At 40.9% G+C, this 12,151-nt stretch overlaps 1 protein-coding gene across 1 annotated transcript; it reads left to right on the top strand.

Moving 5' to 3' along the window:
* The first annotated feature begins 6,391 nt into the window (after positions 1 to 6,391).
* On the top strand, positions 6,392 to 10,052 carry LOC103721771. The gene is made up of 6 exons (XM_008812106.3): positions 6,392 to 6,462; positions 6,683 to 6,768; positions 6,879 to 6,992; positions 9,302 to 9,372; positions 9,457 to 9,522; positions 9,617 to 10,052. Exons 2-6 carry the CDS (start codon positions 6,714 to 6,716, stop codon positions 9,881 to 9,883), a joined length of 573 nt encoding a protein of 190 aa, XP_008810328.2. The 5' UTR covers positions 6,392 to 6,462; positions 6,683 to 6,713; the 3' UTR covers positions 9,884 to 10,052.
* Positions 10,053 to 12,151: the final 2,099 nt, after the last annotated feature.

Genomic DNA, 12,151 nt, shown 5'->3' with positions numbered 1-12,151 from the left:
TGCGAGAGCGTCCGCCTTGGCTTTTATTACCGCGATGGTAATCCGCCCCCAAACGTTTCTCTGTGGGATGGGTTGCATCCTTCCCGCGAATCGATCGTCGGATCGTCACTGTTTTTGAGATGCGTGCACGTTTTGAGAGATGTGCGGTGGGTGATCCAACGGTGGATACGACACCCTTCCCCTTCCGTTTCTCTATGTACCGCCCTCTGTTCTAGTGCCTTTCCGTTCGCTTTAGCTTCACACACAGAGAGAGAGAGAGAGAGAGAGAGAGAGAGAGAGAGAGAGGCTCAAATGTGCGGTGGGTGATCCAACGGTGGATACGACACCCTTCCCCTTCCGTTTCTCTATGTACCGCCCTCTGTTCTAGTGCCTTTCCGTTCGCTTTAGCTTCAGAGAGAGAGAGAGAGAGAGAGAGAGAGAGAGAGGGTGGGTTGGGGTTACGGGTGGAGTCGAGTGTGGCATTACAGTCCACAGCCAGCTGGCGTCGCTGGAGAAGCCTGGAAGGATCTGGATGGCACTTCCTCCGAGGGACCTCCACCAGAGCACGACTCGTGCGTGGTGGAGAAAAAGGCTGTGCATGCACGTGGCGGCGTATTCCTGCTGTCCTTTCCACTGGATAGGATGATGCCTGTGGGGTGCACGTGATCGACCATCAACTGATACAAATTAAGGTTCAAAAGTGCACCTCGTCGCCACCGATATTGTAGCAGAGAACGGAGCTTTGATTCCATCAAAATATCTCAAGTTGGAAATACATGAACATCGATTAAATACGGAGACCGAATACTTTCTGCCTGATTTACCCGGTAGAATCGCTATTTGGTTATAAATAGGAAGAATATGAGTAAAAAAGCTTCTACCTACACTGAACACTCTCCAGCAGAAGGAGGCCCAGTGAGGATTGCTACACGGATGAGATTCTCCTCACCCCCCTCCCCCCCTTTGCCAAAAAAAAGAAAAAAGTGTGCCTTATTTTTTACATAAAAAGAAAGCCGACTGTGTTAAACCTTTTTTTTTTGGTACATCGGTTGCTCATACGGTTCTAGCATGAGTATAGCCAACTGCATCACTATCAAGAAGACTACATAAATCAGAAGGAATAAAAGGCTGCTGGGTCCACAAAATATCTCCAGTGCGATGAACAACAAATGAGGCGATCCAATCTATAGCTTGGTTCTTCTGCAACATGCGTCATATATCTCCTAGGAGCTGGTGCTCAACCTTCCTCTGCCCCTCCTCCCGTAAGCACTCAATCAACACTATTGAGTCTTCCTCCAGTATGATGCAGCTAGGGGTGCAAATAAGTCGGATCGGATCGGGTCCTGGGTGACCTCGATCCGACCTGATTTTTTGTTCGGATCATAACTTTGAATCGAGGCCCGACCCGGTTGAAGATCGGATCGGGTCGGGTCCGAGTTGGGTTCAGGTCCGAGTCGGGATGGGTTCAGATTCGAATCGGGTCTATTTTTTTTTTGTGCTTTTGGAAAAGAATTTGGGCAAATCTAATTTGGTCATATCATAATTGTAAGGTGCTGGGTGACCCATGACTTGAAAGACTTGCAATTGACCTCCAGTCAGAACTGACCCATGACTTTCTAACTAAGTCGGCCTACAAGCTAAATTTCATATCACACAATTTTTTGTCTACATGACTGCTTGGACGGAACTTGGTGTCTCCCAGATCCCCTCTCACGACGACAAAGAAAATCCCAGACCTTCCTCCAAAATCCAATTCCATTCTAGAAAGCTGGCACATGACCCAGATTCAGTTCCGTGTTCCCTCACTTCCTCCCTGCAAAAGTTAAAAAAAACAAAAACCAAAAAACAGAAGAAAAAAAAAAAAAAAAAGCCAGCTACGAGGCACCAAAGGTGTTAAAAGTGTAATAAATCGAGAGAGAATCGTGACGGACCAATAGTATCACGAACCACATAAAAAAAAAAACTCTCTTTTGCTTTTTCCTTTTCTCTCTTTTCGAATCGGATCCATTCGGTAAACCCAGATCCGACCCAAAAAATGATTCGAATCCAATTTTAGAACCCGACCCGGATCCGCAGGTCCTAAAATTCGGATCGGATCGGATCTACGCGGGTCGGACCGGGTCGGATCTCGGGTTGACTCGACCCATTTGCAGCCTTAGATGCAGCTGGCATCAAGTACATGTCTCGCGTATACGAGCCCCTTCCATGCAGCCCTGAGCTTCGTCCCAAACATTGAATCCTCGAAGAAATGACATCTTTCCGCAGCAAGTAGTCTGAAACAATAGTCTCTAATCACAAATGCCACTCCCGCACTCTCGCCCCCAGAGGGTAGGCTTCCGTCGAAGTTCACCTTAATGTGGCTAGGGGTGGAAGCTCCCAAGAGATAAAAGCAAATCTGGACGATTGTGTTAAACTTTTCAAAAACCAACGGCCAATAATTCCATTTGCATTCTTAGGACAGTTTAGATGAAAAAAAAGTATTTTTTAAAAAATAATTGTTAATAATATTATTTTTATTAAAATAATTTTCGTATATTTGGTTCATAAAAAAGTTGATATATTTTAAAATAACTTATATTTGTTTGAGCACTTATATTTTTTGAAAAAAATTACATAAAATATATATTATACTATTAATAAAGAAAAAGAGGTTTTTTATAAATTTTTAACGATTTAAGAGTATTTAAAAAAAATCTGATTTTAATCAATAAAAAATAACTTTTTTATGCCTATATTTTTATAAAATATAAAAAATTTTATTTCTATAAAAATACTATTTTTTATTTTGGAAATTTTAACCAAATAAAAATTATTTTTTATTTTTTTCGTTATTTTTACCAGACGAGACTTTGATAGCTGTCATCTTTTTTGTTTCTCCTTCCGAAGCAGACAAGATTTTGGTAGCCGTCGGCGACTCATTACTCCAACGGTGGAGTGTTTGAACGTCGACCTTGCAGCATGCCGAGAAGCGTGAATCGAAACATGCGATGTCCGCTTGTCAAGCAAACATTCTTGCCGCAGCTCACTGCCGGACTATTCTTTGGTTTCTACCAACCCTACGGTGCTACCAAGGTGGTCGCTTAGTTGGAATGGAACGTTTATTTCCAACAAAATAGTTGCAGGTTTGAAATGCACGGACATCGATTAAATTCAGAGACCGAATATTCCATGCGTTGACATGGGGTCTGGAAGCGCTACTGGTCGGCTGGTAGCCTTCGTGATGCCAGATATGACGTACTCATATGGAGGGTTTGTGTCGGAGCCCAAAGGGATAACCAAGCCGGCATACGGATGGAAAGGATATGAGTAAAACCGGCCGGTCATTTCTGCCCGCATCGAACATTCTCCTGGCGGGATGGGGTCCCAGTAGGGGTTGCTATGCGGGGGTGAGCTTGTCCCTTCCTCCTCCCCTCCCTTTTTTGGTCTACCAAAAAAATAAAAAGAGAAAGAAAAAAAAAGAAACCTACGGTGATTATGAAGGACTATATAAACTAAAATTATAAGTATAAATAATCTCATATTATCTCGACAAATGGGATCACGGTAATCTATCAAATGCTCTTTCCTGAAGAACTTGCATACATCTTGTATATCAATAATTAAAATACAATATAATGTCGATACCAAGAATTTTGTCGAGGAGTTTTTTAATTAAAATATAGGACCATAGAAGGGGAGCTCGAGCAAGTAGTAGCCATTGATAGGCAGCTCAGAAAGCATTGCATCATAATAGCGGCTTCATAAATTTTTTGCATCCAAATTTTTGTCAAAGATTACTATCTTAAAATAATTTTGAATATCTGACCCTAACGATGGATATCTCATTATTAGGCTGGAGCCTGGATGATTTGAGAAATAGGATGATTAAGCTCATTGTCCTATAAGATCATCATTGTGCAACTAAATACAATGCTTCAAAAGGTTTTAACTTCTTATCTACATCAGACGACATCTAGAAAATTTCATAATCAAAAATTTAATTCCGAAACCCCTAACACGTGGGCGCACGTGATATCACCTATCCAGCTTCCCCACCAATCCTTTCCGTGTTCACCCTCCTTTGGAAGCGGACAAAGATCCTCTAGCAAGGTCGCTAGAGTACGTTATTTAGAGAGGCCCTTTCTTTTTTTTTTTTCCTTTTTTTTTATTGAAAAATAGTATTTTAAATTACTCTAATGTGAGTATATCCAGCCAAGTCATAAGAAAGTAAAGAATATAAGAGAGTAAAAATGTATGCTGCAGACGTCCAAAGAAACTCTTCAGAATGCCTAGCTATAAAAGAGGCAGCCCAGTCTGCAGCCCTGTTTGCCTCTCGGAACATATGTACAATCTGAGAATTGCACATCTCGTGAACCAACCTTCCTGATATCCTGGATGAGTGGGTGACCGTCCCCATACTTGTCCACGGTCCGAATCCAATCAAGCACCAAGGAAGAATTTCCCTCAAGATGCACTTGCTCAGCACGAAGAACCTGCATTGTATAAGACAACCCCTCGTAGGCCGCCCGAAGCTCCGCCCCAACAACCGTGAGACCTGGCATGCGACGCCCACCTGCTGCGACTAATCTGCCCAGATAGTCTCTAATCATAAAACCAACACCTCCTGATACATCATCCGCCGACACACTATCATTGAAGTTTACTTTAAGATAATTAGGGGAAGGGCCATTGGTGCACCATGTGCCCTATCTTGAAGCACCGTCTCTTTTCTCGAAGAAGCCCACTTAATGGATAAACATAGAGAGAAGAGGCTGTTAATTACTTAATTTTCTCCCTTTTTTTTCCCTTGTTTCCTCTTTTTCCTCCTTTTTTTTTTTTTTTTTTGGTAAAGTTTCCCTCCTCTTTTTCACACCAACTTATTCCTACCACATCGAGAACTTGACCAGCTAAACCCAACATCTTGGTCATTTGAGAGCCATCGCAGCCGGCGGGAGAAGGGTACTCAGGGTAGTGGAAGGGCTTTGGGTTGGATTATTCTAAAAAAGTAGAGAGTGAAATAAAAGTGCGGTGGTGCGCTCGCGGCTAACGATCCGTCGCGATCGAAAGAAGACAACAATATCTAGCCAAAAAGAAAAAAAATGCAAAAAAAATTGCCACCAAGGTGGTAGCCTAGTGGTACTGAACGAAATTTCTATCTTTATGATCCAAGTTCGAGTCGCTGCGGCATTGATTAAAATGTGGCTTCGGCCACTGCTTGGACATAAGGCATATGAACACTTCTTGAACCTCTAGTAGCCAGGGTGGTACCACGTGTGACGTACTCACACGTGGAATTTGAGCCAGAGCCCAGAGGGATAGCTGAGCCGGGCCTACGGGTGGGGAGGATATGAATAAAACCGGTAGGGGTGTCTAATACATGGCCATTTCTGTCCCGCATCGAACATTCTCCTGACGGAGCAGGGGCCCATTAGAGGCTGCTACGCGGGGGTGGGCTTGTCCCTTCCTCCCCCCTTCCCCTTTTTTTCAGCAAAAAAAAAAGAAAAAAGAGAAATCAATTACTTCTTAGATGCGTGGTGCTGACCATGGGAAAATCACACTCAGCATTGAAAAAATGTTAAAAGTGCCAACGAATTAATTACTTCTTTTTTGATTATTGAAGCTACTTAATTTATGTAGATTTTGCACCTTTTTTGCTCATTTCATCAAAAAAATAATTCAAAAATTTAGTTACCTCTGATCGAAAATTTATATATCTATTTTTTATGACCTAAGTATTCATCTCAAAAAAAAATTAGGTGAACCAGTTGATCAAATCAGATACTTCCAAATCATAAGTTGTCTTTTATATGTGGCAAACATGACAATACTTAATATTGCTTATGTTGCAGAGAGACTAAATAGATATACTCAAAATTTAAATCAATCTCATTTGAGAACCCTCACAGCCGGCGGAAGAAGGGCATTCAGGGTATTGGAATGGCTTGGAATTAGATTATTCTGGAAGAGAGGAGAGTGAAATAAGAGAGCAATGGTGTGCTCGCAGCTAATAACCTAACCCTCACCAGCTTTACCAGCTGAGCCCGTTGCTGTAGGTCGAACATTTATAAAAACTGGATCCGCTCAATCCCTATATCTAACCGGACCATAATCCAGTAAACCCGATCCGATCAGACTCCTAATAAGGCTACAAATGGGTCGGGTCGACTCGCGACCCGACCGGACCCGACCCGCATAGATCTGACCCGACTCGAATTTTAGGACCCGTGGGTCCAGATCGGATCCTAAAATTGGATCCAAACTATTTTTTAAATCGGATCTGGGTTTACTGAATCTGGACCCGATCCGACCCGATCTATTATTTTTTTTGGGTTTATTTCGGGTTTAGTGAGCCGGACCTGGTCTCGGCTCGACCTGGACCCGAAATGGAGCGGTGGTATAAGTTGAAAGTATAGCGAGGGTTTTTTTTGGGGTCCATTCCGCCTCTCCGAGGGCCTCCTCCGAGCGCCTCCTCCTCCGAGCGCCGCCTCCCGACTCCCGACTCCGGTGAGTCCCGACTCTGTGGATGATTCCTTAACAGAATCTCAGGTTTGATTCCTTAACAGATTTGCATGCAATGAAGCTAGAATCAAGTGTACATGGCGCCAGAATCCTGTGGATGATGTGTTAATTCTGTGGATAACAGATTTTTACCGTTCCTTTTGTGAACCAATTGAGAAGTCATGGAAACATTTGGTATATTTATATCTGTTGCTTTTATTTCTAGAATTACAAAAGAAAGATCAAGAACGGCAGCCATGGCGGAGTCCAGAAGAGAACTACTGGATCAACCTTCGAGACCGTCGATCCTTGGTACTCTTAGATTATCTGGCAATTGATTTCTCTTTTGTTTGATTTAGTTGGTGAATGCGCAATTTTTTCCGGTATCGTTTCCGTGCTTCAAAGCGCTACTTTCTTTGCAGAGACCCTTCTCTTGGGGAACACGGATTCTGCGCCCAAAATCCCACGGAACAATGCCCAAGTCGATGGGAACGAGGAAGGAAGGCCTCTCACAACCGCAGTACCTAAGAGTCAAGGTGAAGATTAGAAATTTATGTCCTTTTCCATTAAAAATGCTGTTTTTCGGACACTAAAGATCAATTTCATCAATCTAGAAGTACACTAGAGGTATAAATGGATTCTTCGATGAGATTGCACGAGAAGAAGTGGATTGATATTTGTTTTTTTATTTTTCTTTCACATCGAAAACTTGATTTGGCCATAGAAGTATGCTGGTACTAGATTTAGTGAGTGATAAACTAGTGGTTGGGGAAAAGGTTTCTGCTTTGTGGGTCGGCTTTAGTAGATCGATCTATAGTTTGACATGAACGGATTAAACAATAGAGCCACCTGTACTAATGCCCGTGGATACAGGGAGAGTCTGTGTAGCTTCCAGCAATGGATATGGTTTTTGTGAAGATGTCATGACAAAATATTATCAATACTGTGGAATTCACAGGTTAAGGAGGTGTTCTTTTCTGTGGTTTAAAAAGATGATGAATTTTTGCAAGGAAGTCGCTAGGTTCAGAGCAACATTTAGAACATCTAGCAGTGCTGAGAATGTTTTCCCCATGTAGCTAGAGCTAATGGTGACTTTCTTGTGCTAAATTTTTTCCCCATATGTTTCATATTTCTTCTATGGCTTTCACTATTAAGATGCGTTTCTATTCCATTTTGTGTATAGTGTTTTATACCATTGCTTGATGTGTTCACAATGGTGTAGTGTGTTGACTAATGGTGGGGAAGATGGAGCTCTAGAAGACTTGAAGAAATTCTTGTGGAGGACATGCATGTCATTATTTATAGTTTACAACATCACTTTCAGAAGAGATTTCATCGGTAATAGGTGGAAACATGTGATGATATTATTATGAGATGGTGCTTACCATACAGGTTAAGAGAACCACTTGCTGAAAAATGAGATTCTCATGGATTTTTTTCTACATTGTTGTTAGTTAAAGGTAACTGATGTGCCTCCTCAGGTAGAATAATTGGTGGTTAACCTTCATAATGCATCAGGAATATCCTTTCGTGGTAACTCACTAAGATTGCAATCTTAAGATGGATCTTCATACCATGATTTACTGCATGTTTAAGAAGGAACATAATATGACACCTCCTGGTCCATTGCGAGCTAGTTGGATGATTTGAAACCCTCTGCTGACTTGATGTGGATTAAGTGGGTGTTTGATCACCTTCTTGGTGGTTATCATCAAATATTGTGGTAAAGTTGGATGATGAGGGGGGAGGTATAGACTTTTTCTGCATTTCTTGGAAGGCCTGACATGAAAGAAGTAATTGACTTTATTGACGAAAGGCTAAATCAGTTAAAAAAAAAAAGAGAAACTCTTCATCGTTGATTGGAGTAATGATTAAAAGCTTGTGGGAAACTTATCCTTGAGAAACTTTAGTTGTTAATTTATGCAGTTATTCCAACAACACCATGCTCAAAACTCAAGTGAAAGAATGCACTAGTATGTTGCAGTGAGAAGAGATGTCCTTGGAGTAACCTGTATTGTTGGTTCTACAGTTCTTTCAGAATGCAAGAATTTAATAAGGTGGATGCTCATGCTTCAAGGGTTGGCCTTGCTAGTGGTTGTTTGTTTTCAACCTTATTGGCAAGTCTTCTCACAAGCATTTTTTATCAGAGCTCATGGAAAATGCACCTTGAAAGTTTTTTAGATTGCAGCACCAATTTTTGAAGACCTAACCATGGAAGTTGAAGAGGTCCAGACACCAAAACTTGATGGTTGATAATACTGAAGATAAAACACTCAGGGTAATGTAGTTTCCATCATATATGGTGCTGTATCAAGGTGTTACCAGGTCAAAAAATCTTGAATCAACAAGCGGGGTAGGGAGTGGTCTATATGTAACAAGTAGACTATCTTGAGCTTATTTATTTTTCTCTCTAAGCTTTCTATTTAGTTATAGATAGTATACACTCAACTAGGTCAAGGCACTTCCTTTTCTTTAAACTGTGTTTTAGTTTGTTCTTAAACTGTTAGTATTTGCCTTCCACTTCTTTTTTGTCACAATGAAGCTTCCTGATACTTCTTTTCTTTAAGCTTCTTGATCCATTTTGTATATGATTTGTTATAATCAGCGTAGCTTTTATATACTCCATAAATTAGAAACTATTTTTCATGTTAAAATATTAAGGCTTATCAGAAAATAAAGTGATAGTTTTGATTTGCATTTCTAATATCATAATTATGATTTTATGGTAGTCATGGTCATTTTACATTCTTGTTTACATGTTATGTCTTGAAATATGTAGAGTAGTAATGGCTTCACATATGATTTAACTATTTGATCTCATTTTCTTAATTGATTTGTGCTTCAGTTCTTGGAAAAGTGAAAGATTTTTTAGGAATTATGACCAAAGCTAATGAAAAATTGGAGCTCGATACACAAGTAAGCTTTTCATTATTAGAAAGATTTGATTATTTTTCTGTTCTATTCCTTTTTGCAATTGATGCCTGATCTGCACCATTGCAGAAGAATTCTCGTGCAGACTATGACATAGAAGTTCTTAATGGGAATGAAAAAGAGTACATAGAGATGGTAAATGAGTTAGTTTGTCAGCTAAAACATAATTTAGAAATTGTTCAATCTTTCTTGGGTTTGTTGACTGATGATGGATGTAATGTGTTTGCAGGATTTGCTTTTGGGTGTTGCTGACCTCCATACTGCTGATGCTGTGGCAGCAGCTGAAGCTACATTAGGTGGCTTTCGACCAACCATGAACCCTGTTGGTAGCAGCTCCTCTGACACAGAAGATGATACTGATGATGACAATGATAGTGGCAATGAGGACACAACTTCATGTAACTTGGACAAGCCTAAGAAATCAAATCCAGAAAATGATGCGTCATTGCATGATAATAAGCCAAATAAGCGACCAAAGATTGTTGTCCTCCACTGAAATGGTTGTTTTTTACAGGGAGTGTTCCATAGCGATCACCAGAATGTAATGATCGTCACGGAGCAGCAGGTTCAGTCATTACTTAATGCTCTGCTCGATCATGAGTGTTTTTTTTTTTTTTTTTGGAAGACAACTCAACCATGAATTTAATATATGTTTTTTTTAATTATATCAAAACGGCATTTCATTTCAAATAACTCTAACATGAGTACAATCAGTCAGATCAAGTAAGAGTAAATAGTATAGCGGGCGTGGGATACAAGCTAAGCTTATCTAAATTATCTCTCCGGAATGTCGGGCAACATAAGAGGCGACCTAGTTTGCTGCACTGTTCGTCTTCTGATATACATGCACTATCTAGTAAGGGATCAACTCTCGCACCAGTCTACGGGTGTCCTGTATCAATGGGTGGCCGTCTCCCTCGAATTCAATCTCCTTAAAAAATAGGTTGTCGGCCCCTAGTATCTTTCTCGCAAACAAAATACCCTTCCAGGCCGCTCGTGGCTCCGCTCCCACTGTGGTCAAACATGATGTACTCCGTCCTCCAGCTGCAACAATTTTATCCTCATTGTTCTTGATCATAAAGCCCACACCTTCAGAGGCACCATCCTCGGCCCTGCCTCCATCGAAATTCACCGTAAAATAATCAGGAGGTGGGGCTACCCAAGAAAGTAGATAAACTTGGATGCTGAGATAACAGTACAGGTATCTCAGATATTCTTAGCCCTTCTAGGTGAGCTTGATGTAGCCAACATGGTAACCTCCACTGCACATTGCAGGGCTCTATCCATCACAATTCATGGGGACGACCTCTTGCCCTCAAACAGACGGTCGTTTCTGTCTAGCCATATATGTAGGCCAAATAAGCAACCATGATCCCCATTTTTGCGGTACTAATTCCCACAATAAAGAGAGTGGCACAGGTGAACAATTCCAGATCTGCATCGCTGTAGGGCACCGAAGAAGCACATGGCTGAGAGTCTCCTTAGAGTTCGGACATACTTCGCATAGCGGGGTCATCCGCATCTTCCGTCTGATAAGCACACTCCTGGTCGGTAGGCAGCCTCAGGCAACCTTTCAAAAGAAGAGGGCCATCCGGAGGTGTACCCCCAACCTCCAAATCCATCCGTCATTAATCCGCCTGTATAGCTCCCTACTAGTATATTGTGCTTCTTGCAATAAAGATTTCTCAGATTACATTATGTATGATAAAGGTGGACATGAAGTATATTCATGTGTCATAGCTTTTGTCGCCCCGTAGAATCATTCTAAGGTCTCTGCACAGAAAATACAGTATATAATATTAGCTATAAATTCTTACTTTTAGTATTAGTCGGTTTCAATCTGTAGTTTTGCATATAAAAAGATCATAGTTGTAAATGGAAATGCTGCTAATGTTTCTACATAAACAAACTTATTATATGAAAAATGTGAAAGATAAAATTCTTCGTAGCTCCTTTTTCGAAGTACAAGTTGTTTTCGGTCTACTGGTTTTAAGTACTCTTATCAATCTAGAAAGGAGATCGCTTCCAAGACACCAAACCCAATGGAAAAAGAATAATAAAAAGCAAAAAACTCAACATGCAATTACTGACATACCCATGAAAAACCATAGAGCTTGACTTTCATGATTTGACCATGTCTCATAGGGGAAGATTTATCAACTAGGCAGCCATAGAAGTCCTTTAAAAAGTGGACTCTAGAGCTCTCGTAGCCCTCTCTCTCATCTTCTTCCATCCTCTCTCTGTCTATTGAAAATAATTGCACCTAATGGTCCCATCTCCTATGACTCTTGTTTGGATGGATCGACGATTCTTGCTTTAGCTTACGTGTGCAACCAGCTCTATATTTGAGAGCTTTGCTCTCCTGAATTTTCAATTTCCGATGAGATTCCGCCTGGTTATTGCTGGATTCATGGATTTACTTAGATCTAGGCTTGAACATTACCACAGGAGCCTTTGGACATGGATTTTATCATATTAGCAGACAATGAGTTCCTACACTAAGAGTTGTGCACAAACAACTAGCATATTCTAGCTGCATATGCTCCACTTGGCAAATGCACCAATTAGTGTTGAGACAAAACCTTGGACCTACTTTGTCACAATCTCGGCAAAAGACCATGGTTCGGTAAAATGGTTGCATCAAATTATGTAGGTCTTGAAGTCCGGTAGTGAGCTGCAGATAAAAGATGAGGTGTTCTAGGTGTCTATTTAAGCTATGCAAGAACGGTTCTTATTCAACTCAGTTCTAAGTTTGATTAAGCTC

The sequence above is a fragment of the Phoenix dactylifera genome, chromosome 16, assembly GCF_009389715.1.
Source record: "Phoenix dactylifera cultivar Barhee BC4 chromosome 16, palm_55x_up_171113_PBpolish2nd_filt_p, whole genome shotgun sequence".
NCBI classification, from domain to species: Eukaryota; Viridiplantae; Streptophyta; class Magnoliopsida; order Arecales; family Arecaceae; genus Phoenix; species Phoenix dactylifera.
Note: the sequence above shows the minus strand (reverse complement) of the source record. Positions and strands in the feature narration are given on the sequence as shown.

Bases quoted from the DNA above. Each gene is read 5' to 3' on its own strand.
- LOC103721771 (XM_008812106.3), top strand. From the start codon at position 6,714: ATGGCGGAGTCCAGAAGAGAACTACTGGATCAACCTTCGAGACCGTCG. The intron at 6,993-9,301 runs GTGAAGATTAGA...TTTGTGCTTCAG, and splicing joins CGCAGTACCTAAGAGTCAAG to TTCTTGGAAAAGTGAAAGAT. The intron at 9,373-9,456 runs GTAAGCTTTTCA...GCACCATTGCAG, and splicing joins AATTGGAGCTCGATACACAA to AAGAATTCTCGTGCAGACTA.